The sequence below is a fragment of the Magallana gigas genome, chromosome 6 (genome assembly GCF_963853765.1).
Source record: "Magallana gigas chromosome 6, xbMagGiga1.1, whole genome shotgun sequence".
NCBI lineage: Eukaryota > Metazoa > Mollusca > Bivalvia > Ostreida > Ostreidae > Magallana > Magallana gigas.
In genome coordinates, this window is record NC_088858.1 from 8,667,962 (window position 1) to 8,689,228 (window position 21,267).

A 21,267-nucleotide genomic window follows, 5' to 3' on the forward strand; every position below is an offset into this window, starting at 1 on the left:
TAAAGGAGAGGCGAAACTTCGGCAAACTAGTACATGTATATTTATTCATTCAGTTATAAGCATACATGTTAGTGAAACTTTTGTGTAAGTACCTTCTTCTGCACTCCCATTATAACAGCTGACAGAAGCGTAGCCATAATGCTGGTTACTACAACTTTTGAGAGGATCAAAGTTACAATCCATCACCGTTGTTTCGTTCCCTTTACAGATCAGGTCTGGCATGGTGGTCTGTCCGTAGTATTTCCCAAACGCTCCGACGGGAAGCTTTGTGCCGTTGGTGAACCCCCCAATCTCCTTGCAAACCACCCTGGCATTGATGTCATTGAATCCTGCCCCACACAGTGCATACCAGGTGTTGTGAAGAAGGATTTCTACAATTCCATGGGTCCTTGTGTTTAAACTGCTGGACAATCTGACTGAAGAAAAAAGATATATTCAAAGTATTAAAAAACTTAAAAAACTTCACTGTCAAGTACAGGATCATCAAATTCTTATCCTCTGGAATATTCTAGGAAATTAATCTTTTCTTTCCTTTTTCACTGATGCTCATTTTCTAAAATTTTCTAAAATGTAGGGATTTAAAGATACAAATTGTTTTCATAAAATGCAATATTCAGTATTTGTTAAGGTGGTATAAGACGCCTGACAAATATCAAAGTGGATAACAGAATGATCAATATAATGATCAAAATTCTTTCAGCGATTTGAAATTTTCAAATTTAACAATATTTGACCATAAAATATGTCCTAAAGGTTTTGAAAATGTAAAAATTATTAACCCATTGCATAATACTGTAAGGGAACATTTTTTTTTGGGGGGGGGGGGACAATTATTAAATTATACTCATTTTTTTTTTTTGTTTATTTTGATAGGAAGTATGTATGGAGGTGCCCCATATCACCTTAAATTGTATATCAATACCTACATGTATATGAATAACTGATATGGACTCACTGTCACTCTAGTTAAGCTATTATCAACTTTATTTTAGTTAAAAGGGAAAAGGAAAGAAAATAATTTTGCTTTGAAGATGACATATCACCTGAATTACCATGTCATTTTGTAATGTAGTAAAAATAGACCGACACATTCATTTTATCTTCAATAGTTGTCATTATGTTTCCTTCTCTCTATCAATCTCACAGTTACGAGCCAATTATTGCCTCTACTCCTACTCACTGTTTTTATAACACATGACTGTAGCATGGCCCCCACAGGTCGTGGTCTCGTACACGTCCCAGCCCGAGTTGTTACACCTGAAGATGGAATTCTCTGTGCCATCACATCGCATCTTGCTCAGAAAGACTTTCCCATCTGAGGGGGAGGGGTTCAGTACCTCTCCATCCACGTAGCCCTTGGACTTGCACAGGACACGAGCATCGTACTTGGACCAGTAGGTGTTGCAGATTGAGCCTGTCTCCCCGTCATAAGTGATCTCTACACGCCCCTGACTCCCCCCTCCACTTATAGAGATAGCTGGTGCTGAAAAACACACCCACAATTGAAATGCAAGAAATCATGATGCATATACACCTATTTCTTTGGGGTTTTTTTAACTTTGAATTTCTAAAGGAAATATGTTGTAATATACTTTAAATAATCTTTCCTTGCTTTGCACTATATTTACATCAGAAATTTTACTGTGCTTTCATATACATATCAAAATTCAATTCTTTGAAAAGGGCAATTAGTCACATATAATAAGCATCTCTATTGTACCATTATTTAAAATAGAAAAGTCAAAGCTTTATAAATTAATATAACTCAACCTTTCCTTTACAAAAAATAATACCTGACTTATCATAACAGAGCACAGAGGCAGCAGTACAGCCAAAGTTGGGCTCCCACAGTTTCCTGGACCCAGTGGGGCAGTTCTCTATTCTGCTTTCTTTCCCTGTACAATTAAGACTAGAGATCCAGGCGACTTTACTGGGCGTGTTATAAGTTCCGTACGCTATGCCCCCCTTGTACTTCAGCTGTCTGCAGGCCACATCCGCCGCTTGGTCCGTCCAGGTGCGATCACAGATGTGTCCCCACACCTCTTGGTAGAGGATTTCTAACCGACCCCACTTCTTGTTGCCATTCTCTGCATTTACCATTCGTAGTTCAATCGCTGGAAAAAGCAAACTTGCATGTAAATTTTTAATACTTTTTAGCATCTTTTTAGCATCATTCTTTTTTAAGACCATCTAAATATTATGGGTATCATAATATATATATCAAACATGAAAGTCAAAAAAAAAATAGAACATTAAAATGGTTGATATATGTTGCAATAAAAATAGGTATAAAAGTTATCCTATGTTGGAGTGCCCTATTTTTTCAGATTTTAGATTCAAAGGCATGCAGGCATTCAGTTACCAGTACATAAAATTCTCCTTTCTTGAGCTACTATATCGAGGCTTGGACATGGAGAGGTTTTACTGAGTTAAAAATTGAATCGCCAATCCACATTCAACAATTTTATTCACAATGCAACCTTTGTTTTTATTTCATAATTTTATTCAGCTCTTTATACAATGTATTTTGGACTTAATGTCATTTAAAATGAATTAATTAGCACTACAAGTAGTGCAATTATTTGTGTACATCCATTTTCTACAAAATAAATGAATTCTCTACGCATTCCCTTTCTTTATGGATGTAATCTAATGGTTCTTTTGTATTTATGAATAATTCATATACTTTGAATTAATTTAAAGAAGCATTTGTTACATTTAGTTGTATGAATAAACAGGCACTTCTTAATACATGTATCATGTTCTTATGCCTAATCTTTAAGTCAAAACTATGGTCAATAATATGCAAAAGCAAAATTTAAAGTCACAATCTAATTATTCAACACTTATTCATCATAACCAAAGAATGTTTAACAACACTGGTAAAAATAGGTGAATAAACTTAGAAAAGAGAAATCAAGAGTACATCCATTAGCCCCGAGTAAGAATCCACAAATAGATAGGCCATTTCACAAATGGACAAGCCATGGATTAAGTCATCATATACGTTCATACCAGCTATAATTCTGTACATATACCAGTGCATGTACACACATTTTTAAAGCAAAATACATTTCAGTTTTAAAAGGAAAGTTGCTGCACTTATGCTATGCACAAGAAATATTCATTATTTGCATGCTTTTAATATCTGTGAAAACTAAAATGAGATAGCCAAAATGTAATATGCCAGCATTTGCAATTACTCATTTCAAGCCAAAAAGCAATGTACTCCCAACAGGTGTGATGTAAAATTTAAGCTATTTGAATGCAAAAACCAATCAATTTTCTATTATATAATAGCAAACATTATTAGTTAAACTTTGATAAAACTGTGATATTCCTGAACACATCTTCTTATTGATGACATGTACTACTTGTTGCATGTTATGAGCTATTGAAATAAATATTAAACATTTTAGACAGTACAAATTATCGTTGAGAAATCTATTCTATGTCAAGAACAACAAGTCGTACATGCAATGGTTTAATTCATAAGGTAAGGACAAGCACGCATATCATTAATGATAATATTAAGTAAATGTTTCACTTGTCCAACAATTAACCTACATTCTTCAACCCGGAATGTCAAATATCATAAACATTGCTCTGACATCTTAAAACAAGAACCCCTTACACAGTTGATTGCTTAAAGTTACTGTTCTTACATCATCATAGAATGTAATTAGCTGTACTTGAAATTTTCATGCATTACATTGCATACATTGGTAGTAGTTTATTTATTTCTGTGTACAGACAGAGTTTATGTTTTTCCCTGGGAAACTGTAAACCAATCTTATTAATCAATCATGGCAATTTTTTTTTCATGATATACACCAGTGGTAACTGGTTTGTGGTAACTAATTCAACATACCAGTACTCTTTGTAGACAAACTTACTAAACAAATATGAAATGATCACAACAAGAATTATTCACGTCTAAGGAATTCTTATGAAATTACACACAGAGGAATAAAAGATTGTAACAACATTATGGTGTCCTGTGTACACTTACTATTATTGACTTTATCCTTATGTTTTTTATGACAGACTGCAGCTGCTAGATTTCCATTTGTACAATGACCCTGCCAATGGTCCGCTTTTGTGCAGTTAGCTAGGGTGGTTTCATTTCCAGTACAATTAAATTTCCAGAAAGCATCCGTGAAGGTTGACAAATCTCCCTTAGTAATGTCAGCATTAGTGATGGCATATCCATGGACAAAGCCCAGCTCCTTACACAGGACGGTGGCATCCGTTTCATCCCAGCCTTCATCACACACCTGGGACCAGCCCTTTATACCACTGATTTCCACTGTTCCCACATTATCTTGGTCTGATGCATGATTTAATCTTGCTGGAAATACAGAAAACGTACTAGTAGAGAATTTACATAGAGATCACAGAAAAACAGTGGAAAAATTATAACTTATCTGGCTTTTGAGATGTACTCAAAAGGGCTTAATGGATTGTAGAATAACTAAAGTACTGTAAATTCCATATATATCATGCGAGTACTTAATTCCGTGATTTAACTGTTTAGCATCAAATCGCGAAAATATAAAATTGCCAACCCCAAATTTTTATCATAGTCTCATTTAGACATCTGTCTGAAAAATAAAAGCAAGATTTTAAAATATGTGAGATGTGCCTCTTGCGATTTTACGTGAATATTAATTCCTCGCATTTAATTAGAAATCTGCAGTAAGTTTTTACAGAGTTGGGACAGTTCATACTTTTTTTCGTATATTAGATTATGACACTTAACTGTGCCTTTAGGTGTTCTAGTACATATACTTATTACCCTGTAACACCCAAGTTGATAACTCAGCTTACCTATTACAAATCATTATGAAACACTTGCACTTTCCTCCAAGCTAACCTGAGACATTGTAACACCTGAGATACCTGTGACATATCAATTGAAACTTACACCTTCCTCTAAGCTTCTCCTCTAGGCTTACCTTTGATGAAATCTGATACAATTAGTCTCTTATAAGCTTTGACATAAAGATCATTAAAATTAAACTCCTTTAGATGGTTCATGTTGAAAAATAAAGATCCATGATCAACTACAATGTTATTCTCATAGTGGTTAACCTGTTACATAAGAGATCTGTCTACATCGTTGTTAAACCAAGATCATCATTACACAAACCAGTATCATCATGACAGAAAATGATGTTTGCTGTGACATTGTATCATAAGATACTTGCATGTTCTGCACTTACCTGTGATGTTGTTACACCTAGCAGTAGCTTGGTCTGTTACTAATCTGATTGTGACGCTTACACCTCCACTGAGCCTCCCTTTGACGTTATTACATGAGACACTTAGCTTATACCTGACTTAATAATTAAATAACACAGTCATGATAATTGTACTCTCTAAGCTTACCTGTTACATTATAACATGAGACACTTGCATATCCTAAAACCTTATATATACATGTACATGTAGTTATACGTGACATAATAAGTAAATAACACAGTCATGACAATTGCACCTCTATGCTTACCTGTTACATTATAACATGAGACACTTGCGTCCTCCTGGTGATTACAGTTGTGGGTCCCCCAGGTATTTGAATTACACTCTAGCAAGGACTTTTCATCGCCGTCACACACCACCTCGTCCAGATAGATGGGCTGGCCAGAGTCACCTGGTCCATAGTGGGCTAGGGAGTACCCTATCTAAAAGCATGTCAACATCTCTATCAGTATTTTTCATCAATAAATATAATGTTATACCACTAAGTTACGATATATCATAATTTTAAACATGCCAGATTCAGTGCCTATTAATTATTAATTTGCGAAACATTCTTTGTATAAATGTAAAAAAATATTCGTGAAAAAACTAACTTAAATCTGAAACCAAAATCACTTCAGAAATACACAACAATTTTGTTTTATATTTTAATTTTCATTCTATCACAGACTATTGTATGGACATCGTTTGAACCCAGAGATATTCATGAAATATAATCAGACATAAATAACATTTATTTATGTCTCCGATATAATGAATAATTTAGGAAATTTGATAAATATATATCTTGAGAAAGTACAACTAATAATCAAAAGATTGGCATATAAAACAACCCAGAAAACGTTAGTCTCTACTTTGCTTGCCATGCAGCTCATAGCAATTGTAACGTAAACAAAGTCGATCTTGATATGTGAGGTTTTTTTCTTTATCTTCAGAATCAAACATGTCAAACCAAGCTCACCAACTAAATATTGGAAATATACACAGTTTTGATATTCTGTTTGGCTGACACTTTTAAATGTAAGTTAACACTGCTCATTTTCAGGCCTATCTCCACCTCTGCTCTACTTTTCATTTTGATACTTCCCGCGAAAAGCAAATAAACTACAAAACCGACTAAACTACCTAGTTTTATCCGGATTGTTTCGTGATAATATATTTGCGACGTTTAGGTTTAGGAGTGTTAAATGAAAAGATGAACCTATAAAAATCGTTACGATCTTCTTTTTCTTTCTTAAAAATAAATGTTTAAATTAACGAATACACATATAAAATCAAAAGCCTGCTGGGTCCTGTGGCTATAAATGTTCCGTATGGTACTGTACATGTATAAAGTTTTCATAAATTGTTTGTGTACCAAAGAGGTATGTTTTTTTTTAATTTTAATATTTATTTGAGACAAACAGAGAAGATACCCCAGAGCAAAAAAAAAAAAAATAACCGAAGTTAAGTCTTCTGTAAAAGCTAGAATTTTCAGCCATATTTTGAGTGTACGTCATTTTATTCTAAAAACCCTTTAGCAAGGGTTTTCTGCGTGACAATCTATAGGAAAGAATTGAATGGGGGGGGGGGGGGTCCGAGCAAATTGGTTTGTCTAATTTGTAAGCTTGATCAATACCAGTTATGTAAATAGAAGTTTATGAAACAAACAATAGGAACTTATTTTGAATCCGAAAGCGCTCACTGCTTTTATTTTTTAAACACTTCCTTCGTCTTTTACAAGACATCTACATATCTTTTTATTCTATGGAAAATTGGATGTACATGTATCACAGAAATTATGAAAAAAAAATTCTTTTACTTTTTTAAGTTTACTATCTTTTTACCAATTAATGCACTTAACGATATACATTTAATGTTTAAAATTGTTATGAATAAAAAAAAGATTACTGTATTAAACTGTTTCAAATCATCATATGACACACATTTACGACTATATAATCATGTACATGTAAAGTGAAGGCGAGAGATGAGGTACAATTATACTTACTCCCCATCGGAACCCCATTTGTCTGCAGACGACAGTTGCTGCGTCATTGTCCCAGAAGTCGTCGCACACCGTGCCCCACGTGACATTGTCCTTTGAGATCTCTACACGTCCTTTGGATTTCGATAAGGTTTGGCCAACTTTTAATCTTATAAACAACCCTAAAATAGGATTAAAATGCATATATAGGTAAATTCATGTTGGTTTTATACAGAAAACTAAACTTCTCAAACTGTAGGTCGTACTTTGTCAAAAAAACTAATACAATTATTCATTAGTTTATACAAGTAGAATATTTCGATGTATTACACACACTGTTCGCATGTATCCAAGCTTTGGGACATTCACGTTGATGTCTGAATGATGACAATTTCTGTCACATGAACTGATACTGGAAGCTTTTTATGATAGAAACTCATGGATGATACAGTACAGTACCCGTTTATATAAGGAATAAGGAATCATTCTTTGAGTACGCCCCGACCGAAATTATCACCTCATAATATTAAAAGAAAGGCTTTTTGATAGATTTGATCACGCCCCAACCGAAATTATCACCTCATAATATTCAAGGAATGATTCCTTATTACTTATATTTTTATATAATTTTAGGCCATCGTACGATTAAATATTTAAATATAAATAAACAAACCCCGCTGGCGCCTCAATTTGGCGTCATTTGTATTATTAGTTATATAGTACAAAATAGATCCTACGTGTTATACAGGCAAAGATGCTGGAAAATGTAAATATAGTACCTTGCTAATAAAATTTACCCAAAAGTCTGAAACTATTTTAGTCTTATGTACATCGAATAAGAAGACGAATGCAATTAAAGAATCGAAACACAACGGTCTCAATGACTGGTATATTGGAGCAAAAAGACCATAATGAGTCTATGAAGGCTTGTTGTTCACGTTACCAACCTGCTTCAGTTGATACATTTTGATTTTAATAAACCTTCATTTGGAAAACCAAACGGACCAGAGTTTTTAGCTTTTAAATTCGAAAATTTAACTACTGGGTATATGTTATACAAAGGCTTTTCTCTCCAAAGGGTAAGAATATTCTTTAAATGGTCATGACATTTCAAAACTTTTTATTCTGTTGTATGTTCCAACCCTATTTTTGTACTATATAGCGTTAACTTTCCTGTGTATAGTGTTCTATAGAAGCATTGCATGGAAAAGCTTCTATAACAAAACACATGACCAATACTTGTAAAGAAATCAATCACGGCAAAGCAATCATTGCAATTAAACATCTTATATAACTTAACATTACATACAAAGATAATACAAATGATTTTACAAGTAAACTAGTATTCATATATGATTTTTGTTACACATGAATTAATTGTCAAGCTAACTAGAGGTTACATGTAAGTTTGAAAGTTTCATCTAGTAAGCTCATCGTCATGCGCAGTGATATTTTCGTTAGCAAATGTTGCCCGAAAGGTAGCATATTCGAGGACAGACGGAAAAATCTTGCAGAGTAAATAGATGTTTGCACGACCAAAGATGTGTATGAAACCTTACAGTGAAACGGCGAAATAGTCAGATTTGTGAGCAATTGTAATCCAAAGCACCTTAATACTGATGAAGTAAACATACTAAACGTTATGCAGTGAAGCCCATATTAAGGCATGAAAGAAAAGATAGCCATCAATACGCTGAAGAATAAGCGAACATATCGCTCTAGAAAGCAATGAAATATTAGATATAAGGAAATAACTCCGAATATCTTTAGACAGTCGCCCCAAAGCACGTTTAGCAACATTTTGACCACGCCAAGGCTTTGACTAATGTCAATTTACTATTAATTAACAAGACGAAATGGTTGCTGGTTCCCGCGTAACCATTTCACCGCGAAAGCAGTGCGAAGCAGAGGCAGACGACAGTTTCTTACCTACATCCTCTATACCATTGACCCCTAGACACTCGTCGTGTTCTTCAAAGTCAAGGTCGAGGCATTGTACAGACTTTTTCCAATCCAAACCAAATCTAACCATATTCTGAGCGCACCCGTGTCGGGCCATTGCGCAAAGGTACGGACATATTGGAACAGTTGCGCCATTGACACATAGGGGGTACAGAGCACCGCACAAGAAAGGCAGAAGATAGGGACTGCATCGAGTTTGAAGTAAAGGTGTAAAGGAATGAAACTGTAATCCCGCTTCCTCTTGAGTCTCAAAGTCTAATTCATCATTAGGGAATTGTGTTAAGTTAGAGGGGAAAATACCAAGACACTCGGGTTGTTTGATTTGCTCGCATTGAGAGTCATCTGAAAGAAAAAGTTCAATGTAAGGCGTAACAGCTGATGGTCAACTGTCACAGACTTCAAAATACCATGGCAAATTTATTGTATCTTTTCCCATTTGGATTAGAGGTAGAAGAATGTTACACTAAAGTTTTAACCAAGAAAATATTGATGACTTAAATCTAATTGCCCAACGTTCATTATGATCCTATCGTGACCTTTACCAACTTTAATTTGTAATGTTATAATTTTAAACTCATATTACAATTATGAAAGTTATCAAAGGACAATTTACAAACTGTATAAAAATAGACTTTGATACATGCCTATAAATGCATTTTGAGACAGGCATGTTTTTCAGATTCGTTGATTCTGGATAATTATTTCAGGAAATAAAAAAAAAATCAAAAGAATGAAACGGTTTTATGGTATTTAAACAGTAAAATGCCCTCTTTGGTGATTCATGCATGTACTTTTTATGCAACGATCGCTACCATCATAACACCCCCACCCCACCCAAATTAAACTACATGTACTTCAAATGTAATATTTCAGTTCTGGTTAACGTATGGCTAAAAGTAAAAACAAAAACACTGGCCTTTTCTAGACTTTAGCGAAAAACAAAGTGGCATCTGCTATTACAAAAGCACCCCCCCCCCCCAAAAAAAAACCCCCCTAGATTGTTTGGAAAAATGTTTTTGTTTGTGGTTTGAAATCTAAGACACAGTCTAAAAAAAATACAGTTAGTTTATTCACAAGAATGCGTAATCAAACGAATATAAATCAAACAGTGGCTATGGTTTGTTTCATAAAGCGCAAATATAAAATACGATGCCCCATGACGCACTGCATATACGGATGAAAACTACTTCGCGGTTATTCCAAAGCTTCCGTAAAGCTAAGTTTTAACACATAATCACAGTACTGAAGAACTGACGGGAGTTGATTTTGTCGATGTTTATTTATTTTAAAATCATATGTTATTTTGCATGAAGTACATATAGTTTTTAATTTGAATTACGCACATTTTTATAATATGAATTTTTGGACTTTTTCGACAAGAATGTCGAGAAACCCCCATATGAATCATGTTAAATAATATTTAAAGATAAAATTAATTCAATCAAACTATGTATCAGTAATAGATATATTTCTCGAACATTGTATGGATCCAAGCAACATTGAACTCTAGTCTCGTTCAACCAAATGCTCGGCTAACACCGTAAATCTCCGACAAGGATTTACGGAGACAGCCGAGCGTCGAGTTGAACGAGACTATGAACTTCCAAAAACGGTTCTGTTACAGAGGCTATATATTAGATCTAATCGAGATCTCTGTGAAATACATGCACTTGGTAATGGGGATATTTAACATAATATGAAATAAAATCCACATATATACTTTGAAAATTTCTCTCCCCGTTTCACACAATATTTTTTAAAACCATTTGATCTCTAACTTGCGCATATATATCATAAATGTTGTGATTTAATTTCTTTGACTTGCTTACATAGAGCAGCTACAACAGTTTCATTAACTTACGTCTAATGAAATTAAGGTACTTATAATAATACAGGGACTCAAATTTTGTGTGCCATGGATAAAGTTATCAGCTGAGAAAGCACTACGATCTTAACACGTATTGTTAGGCAAAATGGAGCTATTAAATACAATGTCGGCGATCCTGACAAATGGAATAACGTGCCTTTAGAGTTATGATTTTGTCAGAACTGTGTATTCCACCGGGCGCACCTTAAAGGGGCATGGTCACGATTTTGGTCAAATTTTATTTTTCTGTTTTAGGTCACCTGAGTCACTCAGGTGACCTATTGCAATTGGTCTTCGTCCGTCGTCGTGCGTCTGTGCGTCGTGCGTTAACAATTTTACATTTTTAACTTCTTCTTGAAAACTACCAAGCCAATCGTTACCATTTTTGGTGTGAAGCATCTCTATGGTAAGAAGAATCTAAATTGTGAAATTCATGGCTCTACCACCCCTGGGGTGCCACGGGCGGGGCCAAATATGCAAAAAAAGCCAAATTTTCAAAAATCTTCTTCTCTACTCCCACGCATGTGAGGAAAAAACTGGTTGCATGGTTATGTTGTCCATGAAGCCCTCTACCAAAATTGTGAAATTTATGGCCCCTGGGTCAGGGGTTCTGGCTCTAGGGTGGGGCCAATATGGCCATATAGTAAAAATGTATTAAACCTTAGAAAATCTTCTTCTCTACTACCATATATATTTTTAAAAAACTAAATACATGATTATGATGTCCATAAAGCCCTCTACCAAAATTGTGAAATTTATGACCCCTGAGTCAGGGGTTCAGGATCTAGGGTGGGGCCAATGTGGCCAAATAGTAAAAATGTATTAAATTTTAGAAAATCTTCTTCTCTTCTATCATATATATTTGTCGAAAACTTAAATGCATTATAATGATGTCCATGAAGCCCTCAACCTAAATTGTGAAATTCATGACCCCTTGGTCAGGGGTTCAGGCTCTAGGGTGGGGCCAATATGGCCATTTAGTACAAATGTATTAAATCTTAGAAAATCTTCTTCTCTACTCCCATATATATTTGTTAAAAACTAAATGCATGATTATGATGTCCATGAGGCCCTCTATCAAAATTGTGAAATTCATGACCCCTGGGTCAGGGGTTCAGGCTCTAGGGTGGGGCCAATATGGCCATATAGTAAAAATGTATTAAACCTTAAAAAATCTTTTCTACTCCCACACATGTGGGCAAAAAACTGAATACATGGTTATGATATCCACAATCTCCTTTACCTAAATTGTGAAATTCATGGCCCCTGGGTCAGGGGTTCAGGACATGAAGGGGGGGGGCAATATAGCAATATAGTGTTAATAATATATAATGTTTAAAAATTTTCTTCTCTATTCTCACACATCTGTATAAAAAAACTGACTAATAATTATGTTTACCAGGAAGTCCTCTACTGAAATTTTAATTTTCATGTCCCCCTCAAGGATGGGTTTTGACTCTAGGGCAGGGCCAAAATGGATGTATAGATGTTAATGCATATAATGCTAAAAAATTATTTTATTTACTCCCACACACCTGAAAGGAAAACTGAATTCATGATTTTGTAGACCAGATCTTTTAGTTTTTCACCAAAATAATAGGTTTCACAGTTCTTTTTGAAATGTGGTCGTCATTACAAATTATATTTTTTTTACTTCAGTATGAAACCTAATTAATTAGATGCATATATGAGACTCCATGACAAGTTTGTGTATGGGATATATGCTACTCAGGTGACCGTTAAGGCCAATTGGCCTCTTGTTATTATTTGCAATGCTGCAAGAATGCATTTCTAATGATAAAATAAAATTTGAGTGCCAGTCGTTGAGTTTTAAGCAAGATACAGGGCTCACAATTCTTCGTCGTGTAAACAAGGCTCGTGCCCTGTTTTTGTTTACATGTGTTCAATATACCAGTAAAAATCTTTTTAAAGCTGGTTTCTCTATCTTATTATTCATTTTAAGCATAAATAAACAGTTCCTAACGATTAACACATTTATTTTAGGTCTAAAACTGGAATATTCACTTCAACATTCGAAATGTAAACAAACGCTTTGTTTACATAGCGAAAAATTGTAAGCTCTGTAACTCGCTTATATCTCATCAAACGACACTCAAATTTTGGTTGCTTATTAAAAATGCCTTACTGAAGCATTGTAAACATTAAAATCAAAAAAATAATTTTTGACCAAAATCGTGACCATGCCCCTTTAACAGAGCTGCGCTATGTAATACTGCTTTTTGGGGTAACCATACAAAAACAAATCATACCTTTACAGGTATATATATTCATATACATGTGCATTTAATTTTTCCAACATTGTAAACTTTTTGTATGGTGCACGTGGCGACAAACCTTCAAAATTGACAACTGAATTATGAAAACTAATGTGAATGATAATATGAATACAGCATTTCACTAATTTTTCTTTTTTATTAGTTTTGTCCAGACAAAAGCAAAACACAGACGTTATCAATATAACGAAATGATACGAACAAAGGAGGAAGGAAGTTGTCACCAGAGAATGACTACATCTGTGTCTGACGTCTGTGCATCTTATAGAGGAAGTCCTGCACACTTTCAAAATGTCATTGGAATAAGTTATTATCAACTATCATACATCGATGTGTCATAAAACCTCAAATCACGTGGTATTCTAATATGGAGTTTGTACAGACCTATTACCTGTAACTCAGCTTTACAAAATGAAATAAGTTAAGAAATCTTTCAACATAGGTATAATGACTCTTCTACTGAATGATCAGGATGCAGAAAAATACCGTATTGAAAAATCACTTTTTCGCGTGACTTAAAAACACAGGGTTAGATTGACGACTTCCCAAGAGCAGAGTATCTTTCTAGACTCTCTACGGAGGGATCGAAATGACTGACCACCAACATATAACTTCAAATGCAGTGATGGATAGGTACTGTATTAAATTGATCGCCGTCCAATCGTAACTCTTCTCTGACTAACGTAACGTGATGTCCTTAAATTGCTCGTCGGTGGTCGGCCAATGGTAGATTGGGACGTATTGGGAGTTATTGAGCAATAGTTGTCCGTCACCAAAGGGCGGGGTCATTAAGTGTATTTTTTATATACAAAACCCGTCGTTCTCTATATATGTCTTTTACACTCCTTTACGTGTTCTCCACGCCAGTATGCAATCTGAGATCAACTACTTATGGTTTTGATATGAAAAGATGGTTTTTGCAACATATTCTAGACAAGTTTTTAATATGCAAAAAATAAAAAAAGGATGAAACTGTCGATTTGATGTATCTATATACTCCTGCGTATTCATGTTAAACCCATCGGAGTGGCTCATGCTTTTGGCGTGTTGTGCAATAATGACTGAAGACCTAGATTTAAAACGGTAAACCACAAACAAGAAATTAAATGACATATACATTTACAAATGTAAGAAAACAGACAGTTGTTTGAAATTTAAAAAAAGATTGATTTTTGCTTCAAAGAGTTTAATATGTTTCAACAAATAATTGGATCATTTAAAAAACAACCTAAAATGCTCGGACAGTATTCTGCTGTGGTCAATGGACAATGAAACTATTTTCGGGCTAGCAGAATAATTCCTATGGTCAAACAGTCCACGTGATGTTTAGTGCACGATGGAGCATTTCATGGATGACGTAAATGTCTATGCTTGATCACATGATGATGATGAGACATGACAAATATTAGTCTGGACGATAGTGGGCAAACGGCCCTTTGTTCCGCCTTAAACGGGGGCGTAGTTAAGAACAGCCGGTTCCAGGTATTATGCAGATCACAACCAGAGAAGAAAAATCAACACAATCGATCGATTAAGGAAAACCGTTTCTGAAAATTTATTATTCAAATTAATTATTGCGATAATTACACATTTGCATAAAAACCTCTATAACTATTTCTACAAAATCGTTTGACAAAAATACAACTTGTACAATTACCAGCTAAAACGATTTAACTCTTTATATAATGTGAATAAACAAAGTAACGGTAAACTGAATCGGAGCACACATGTGTAGGATCCCCAAGGCAGGGTAGTAGTCGTTATGTGGAACGTATACTGTTAGATTACTTCAGATCGTGCTTGAACACAATCCCCAAATATGCATTCAGTTTAAAGCTAAAATTAATGTATTTAGAATGCATATGTATTTTGCAATACTTACATTTTCAAAAGTATATTACTCTATTTTTTATTTTGTCTGTGAATTAACCAGAACATTCAACAGTTTTACACCTTGCAAATGGATTAGACAAATTAATAACAAAAAAAATGCAAACAACAACTAAAAAACCGAAACTTATCACACCCAACAGGCTGCCAAAAACCCCACTATTTTTTATTTTATCTTTTTGCATTCAAATGTATCAACTCTTGTTTTAAAACACAATCAATCTTACAATGGTACATCATTCAACTTTCCCTGATGTAAAATACGTTTAATTTATGTTCTGTCTTAATTTCATCACAACTCTACACTCGTCTGTACATATCCCTCTGACTTATTGTACACACAGGGCCAGTCGTGTTTTTCTTGGGGGTGAACATAATTATAATTCAAGCCTTTAAACACGCTTACTTTCGCCTACAGAAAACTATATGCAAATTGGCTCAAGTTTTACGGTGCATTCACGCTGACAACTCCTTTGCACCATTATTGATATCATAAGCTTGGAAGGTTTACTTAATTAAGCCGCCTGCGGTCTGGTTGATTTGGTAAAGTCTGGCGTTTATTTACCAATATACGTATTATTATAAGAAAAATTGTTTCCATTTGACATCAGTAGCCATCGTTGTCTTATAAAGGAAACATCCAAGATTAGTGTAGGTTTTGTAACAATTTCATTGGAAGTGAGTTGAGTGCAAATCGCATGTTCCGAGGTCAGGGTTACATTAAAAGGTCTATTTAAAGTCATAGGTCCAGTGAATCTGTATACTAGTATGACAGCAACATTCTATAATTTGTAATGAACCGTTCAATCGAAAACAAAACTTCACAATAAAATAGATAAATATATACACTCTATTTCTGTCCTAGCTGTGCTAAAAATCTTGGTTGATTGATTTATGACTTCAGATTGAACAAAAAAATACGTCGTACACACTAATCATATTGAATATGGCGTAAATGTTTATCACTCCACATATGCATTATGAATTTTAAAGGATTTCTGTAGAACATGTTTTGAACTTCAAAGTTCAAAAAGACTATTGTTTACCACTCTGAAAAAAGCTCTTTTGGAACATCCGACGCAATATCTCTCTAAGACAGCTTGGATAGCCAAATTATCATAAGATTAAACCATTTCCCACTGTGATAATATTTTTCTCTTAAACTCTTTTTGAAATTAGATGGGTAACATTGAAAATGAATTATATGTACAGATCTGTTATATGTTCGTCAAAGATGAAGCGTAAGTATTGTGCTATAATGAGAGAGAGACTGAGAGAGAGAGAGAGAGAGGGCGCACCATTTTTAGCTGTATGTCACAGAACGAACCCTTAACATTATGGTGGTTCACACTGTACCAATTATAACCATTTCGGGACGGGTGAGTCTAAATGCAGTATAACCTAGCAAAACTATAATGTTACACTCAATTTTGTAAATACAAGTACATTCTCTGGAAATAAATAAACATAATCCTAATCGATACGTGTCTGATTAATTACACCTGGTACGAGAGACGACACAGTGCAATGCATGTACATCGTACATATTGCGCAACACAAATCAAGATCCATTATCAAAGACCAAAAATCTCCGCTTTATCTTAATACATGCAGAGTTGTTGTTTTCGTCTGAATTCACGACTGGCTAGAAGGAATAACAGAACATCAGTACTTTGTCCCCGGGAGACAATAAAAGATATATGTGGAAGATAAGTATACAGGTGGCCCCGTGCTATCTTGTTAAACCACTCAGTTCATAATAGACAAATCGAGTCATTCGGACATTCCTCATATAAAATTTTTGTACTGTGAAATTAACATAAAACCCGCACGAAAAATGGGAGATGGCTACATTATTGCAGCTAGAACCATATATGAAACAATGAATTGAAACGCGAACAATTATTAAAAGCAAAATAGAAAGAAAAGGCATTGTACCAGAATAAAAACACACTTAATAATGTCCAACAAACAGACAACACTATAAGTACACTATTAGTCCGGATCCACATTCTTATCCTTTTATAAGATTTACTCGTTAGCCAATCATTTCAACACAAGCATTGCATAATTGTTCATCATGAAATGAGGACTTCATGAATGAATCGTATAGAACGTTTAAAGAAGTTTTTATGATGCCTTACATTTTTACAAGATTTACAATGTATCAATTCAACTTTCAGCAAGCAATGGATTCATGTTTTCTAAATGTTGTACATGCATTGATCTACACGGGGTTTTTCACTCGATCTACAAAAATCTCGTGAAAAGGTTGGCAAAAATATAAACTGTTGTTGTTCCAACAATGAAAATACACAAAAACGTGTGTACAAAAAGTCTAGAGTGTGTTTTTTTCGCGGTCTGATGTCAAGCGGATTCCTGGCTGACAAGAAAGAGGTGTGTCTAATGTCCTTAACTTTGTGTCTAAATAAAACGAATGATATTCATCATTCAAATTAAATTCCAATGTTAGGTAAAGTACACGATGTTTTATATTGAATTATAAATAAAAAGATTTTAAAAGTTTTTGTTCTATGCATACATCATTCGACTTTTACAAGTGAATAAATAAAATGCATGTATTGAAAAAAAAAGACATAAGAATGTCTTTTATGGTAAAATCGGTCGACTACCATTTGTAAAATGTTCATAGAAAGAAAATAGACCGGTTTCTTTATATATTGACAGTGAATACTACTTTCTAAATCGCTCGAAATATCTTTGATGGATAAATGATACAAACAAGTCTTAGTTATCAATCTACAAATTTAAACATATCTACTCGCACCTAACCTGCAAAAAGGCAATTGCATTGTCTAATCAAAATAATAGTCAAGTACTAATGTTTATTATAAAAAAAATTCAATGTAAAGCTTGCTATAAATTTCAATCATGTGACTTTTTGTGTCATGCATGAATGAAAAATGTATTGCAAAATGTATAGAGTATATGCCGCTTGTAAAAATACCATCGTTATCATTCACGTATCTTTGGAATCATTATAATTGTATGCAAAGATACGTTTATATATTGCGTGAAACTATAGAATCGTTTATTGGCCATCAGTGACGTTTTTCACAACAGAGGTTGCAATGTTAGATGGCTTCTTTACACATTTCATTGGCAAGCATGTGTTATATGTTATTTACATGTCATAGACTCCCAACAAGTTCACTTTCAGAGTAGATGAATGCCAACAACAAAACTAGGGATTCAAAGGCCCAAGCTTTAATTATTCTTGTATTAATTAAGAAATGTGGGATGACGTGTCATATTTTTTATTTTGTAATTCCGTACACACCTTGTACATGCTGAATATTAAGTACTCTGCTTCAAAGAGTTGATGCTTTCTAACACAGCTGCGTCAATGGTGTGACCAAAATTCAAAACCAACGAATCCAAAGAATTCGCAAGTATTTTGACAACCACGGTATTTTGAAAACCACATTAATCAGGTGAATGAAGCAATGGTTACGTGGAAATAAAACGGTCTGTCTCGGGAGAAGGATCAGAACTAGGGTTAGGTCGTTGCATTCCAAAATGTTCCTCCGGCATTGCTTTCGTTTTAATATATGTACATATCATTTATACTTGAAAAAAAAATTGTGGCGATGATTCTTCGTTTTCTTGTGGAAAGGTTTTTATGTGGTCAAGACTTTGACATGAGACGATTTACAGTGTATTTTTTGTCATGCTGTTTGATAAAGTGTGTACACAAATATGTAACAACAACATAAAAAGAGATAAATAATCTTACCATGTAGCCAGTAACTGCCAATTTTCGACGAGCTTATTGGCGTAATGAATTTTCTTGTTGTCGTAATTGTAAATAGGGAAATATTTACGGCAAAAAAAGGTAAAATGATACAATCAAATTTGTATCAAACTCGATTTCATACTCCAAACATTTACATCCAAAACGCAAATGATAGCTTAAGAATGGATCAGTAAAGTTTCACTTTTTTCATGAACTAATGAGCCCAGACGCCAAGGATTGTCGCTAGAGTAAACAGTTGACGGCGAATTCACTTCTACGAGTACAAAAAATAAACACTTTATCATCTTTAACGAAGTCAATCACACAATCACCCCCATTTCCGATTTAATGAATTAGATATATGAATCATTATTTCGTATAAGAGCCAATATCTTATGAATTCAGGCGGTAATCTTGTGGAATTATCATTTTTAACGTGATTTACGTCTTCCAAAATTTAAAAGAAACAGGCGCACTTTTTCTGGTTTTCACCAGAGAGAGAGAGAGAGAGAGAGAGAGAGAGAGAGAGAGAGAGAGAGAGAGAGAGAGAGAGAGAGAGAGACTAATTATTAACATTCTGATATTCATGTTCAATCATTTTTGTAAATTTTGGCGAGTGATATGCCTAGCACAATGTACAACACACATGTCACCGTTTCACAGAGATGACATTAAGTGGCCGATATAGATAGAGGGTCTTTCAAAGGCTAATCAGAATTTGCACTGCACATGCACGAACGATAAAATAAATGTATGTAAAACAACTTGATGTCTGCGAACAATGGTATTTATGTGCATTCATTGATATAGATCATTAGGAAGTAGATGTTCCATCATCGCTATGTACTTAGTTAATAATGACCCTGAATGTCCCTCTCCCTAAACTCCAGGCTGTGTTCATGGTTACACAAGCCTTTTATATATTAATGCAGAGCCTTACATTTCTTCGTTAGCAATGTACTAATCTTATAGTCCCCTCGATTACAAAACTGAAGAATGCGACCACAGGGTTAACGAAGCGTGACCATTGTCAGATTTATTGACCATGATAACGGAGTAATACACAGAAAACAGTATACAGTGTGGAGCTCATAATCACCCCACACTAGGGTCAGCGAACACAGAGTGACCATCGTCTGTCTACACAGGGGGAAATTTATGAAAACAACAACGGGGAAGGATAGAAAACCATCAGACAAAACAGCTCCGAAACCCTCAATGTCTTCATACCACATAATACTGATATAAATCTTTCAAATAACCGACCCCTAGTCTGTTTTCTTCTAATGAGCAATGATGGACACGAGTTTTTATGGCCACAAATAAGTTGTTTGTCCTCAAGCTGAAGCCGAACAATTGGAACAGCTGTTTTGTAAAGGTACTTGGTCTGTACACTTAATCCAAACGGGTAGCAAAAGTTGACAAAAGATAACTGAATACACTTGGATCTCGTTATGAAATGGATAAAGTGATCTACAATACTCTGCAACAGAGGTAATTTGTAGGATTTACGTACAACAAAAATTAACATCCAACAGAATTTAGATTAATTGACACACTCACACACACCATTCCTTGAAAACGTCATATGAATTATTGCTCGCATATAATGACAGAAATATTTAACTTAATTGCACAGCACAAATTAAGAAGACAGTCCATATTATTATTTCTTACCTGGTTTTAAAGTATTGCTCACTGGCTCAGATTCACAGAATACATGTGGACACAACAAGAAGAGAAGAAATATCGATAATCGTCCATAATTATCATAGGCTGGGGCCATGACAGGCGATAAGAGAAGTTGACTTTCAGACGTAAAATCCAAGAACTCTAGTCATCACTTAAGCACACGACACCCACCATAACCATTCTGTAGGTTACAAAATCAAACACGGGAATTATTGATGGCCGGTGTGTAAAGATGATCGGACAGTTATATTTCCCCGTCGAATAATGACCAGTAGTTGGCATATAGTTAGCATGCGTGTTAAGTTTTGAGTAACCAAAAGGCAAAGTCGCGTGAAATAGCGTTATATACAGAATTTACCTGGAGGCTATAGTAGTCGCTGTGTTACGCTTGGTTGCAGGTAGGTACGGCCAATACAGTTATACAGAGCTTTTCACCTGAGGATCCGCTGTTTTTCACTTTTAATCAGATGATATCATTTATATCGGATCTGACACAGGTAAAATACTATTTCGCCAAGTCACCAGGCTGCGTGTTATTCCGTCCCTTGACCAGCGTTAATGTCAATGTTAACCC

At 34.7% G+C, this 21,267-nt stretch overlaps 1 protein-coding gene across 1 annotated transcript in view; it reads right to left on the reverse strand.

Moving 5' to 3' along the window:
- Positions 1–21,037, reverse strand: part of LOC105323205 (uncharacterized) — a 37,900-nt gene extending 16,863 nt beyond the window's left edge. The window contains exons 1-8 of the mRNA XM_066087862.1: positions 20,679–21,037; positions 9,161–9,535; positions 7,256–7,413; positions 5,513–5,687; positions 4,013–4,351; positions 1,794–2,114; positions 1,181–1,483; positions 93–416 (exon numbers count right to left, since the gene is read on the reverse strand). Coding sequence (XP_065943934.1) covers positions 93–416; positions 1,181–1,483; positions 1,794–2,114; positions 4,013–4,351; positions 5,513–5,687; positions 7,256–7,413; positions 9,161–9,535; positions 20,679–20,787 — 2,104 coding nt within the window. The 5' untranslated portion in view covers positions 20,788–21,037. The remainder of the gene's footprint in view (positions 1–92; positions 417–1,180; positions 1,484–1,793; positions 2,115–4,012; positions 4,352–5,512; positions 5,688–7,255; positions 7,414–9,160; positions 9,536–20,678) is intronic.
- Positions 21,038–21,267: the final 230 nt, after the last annotated feature.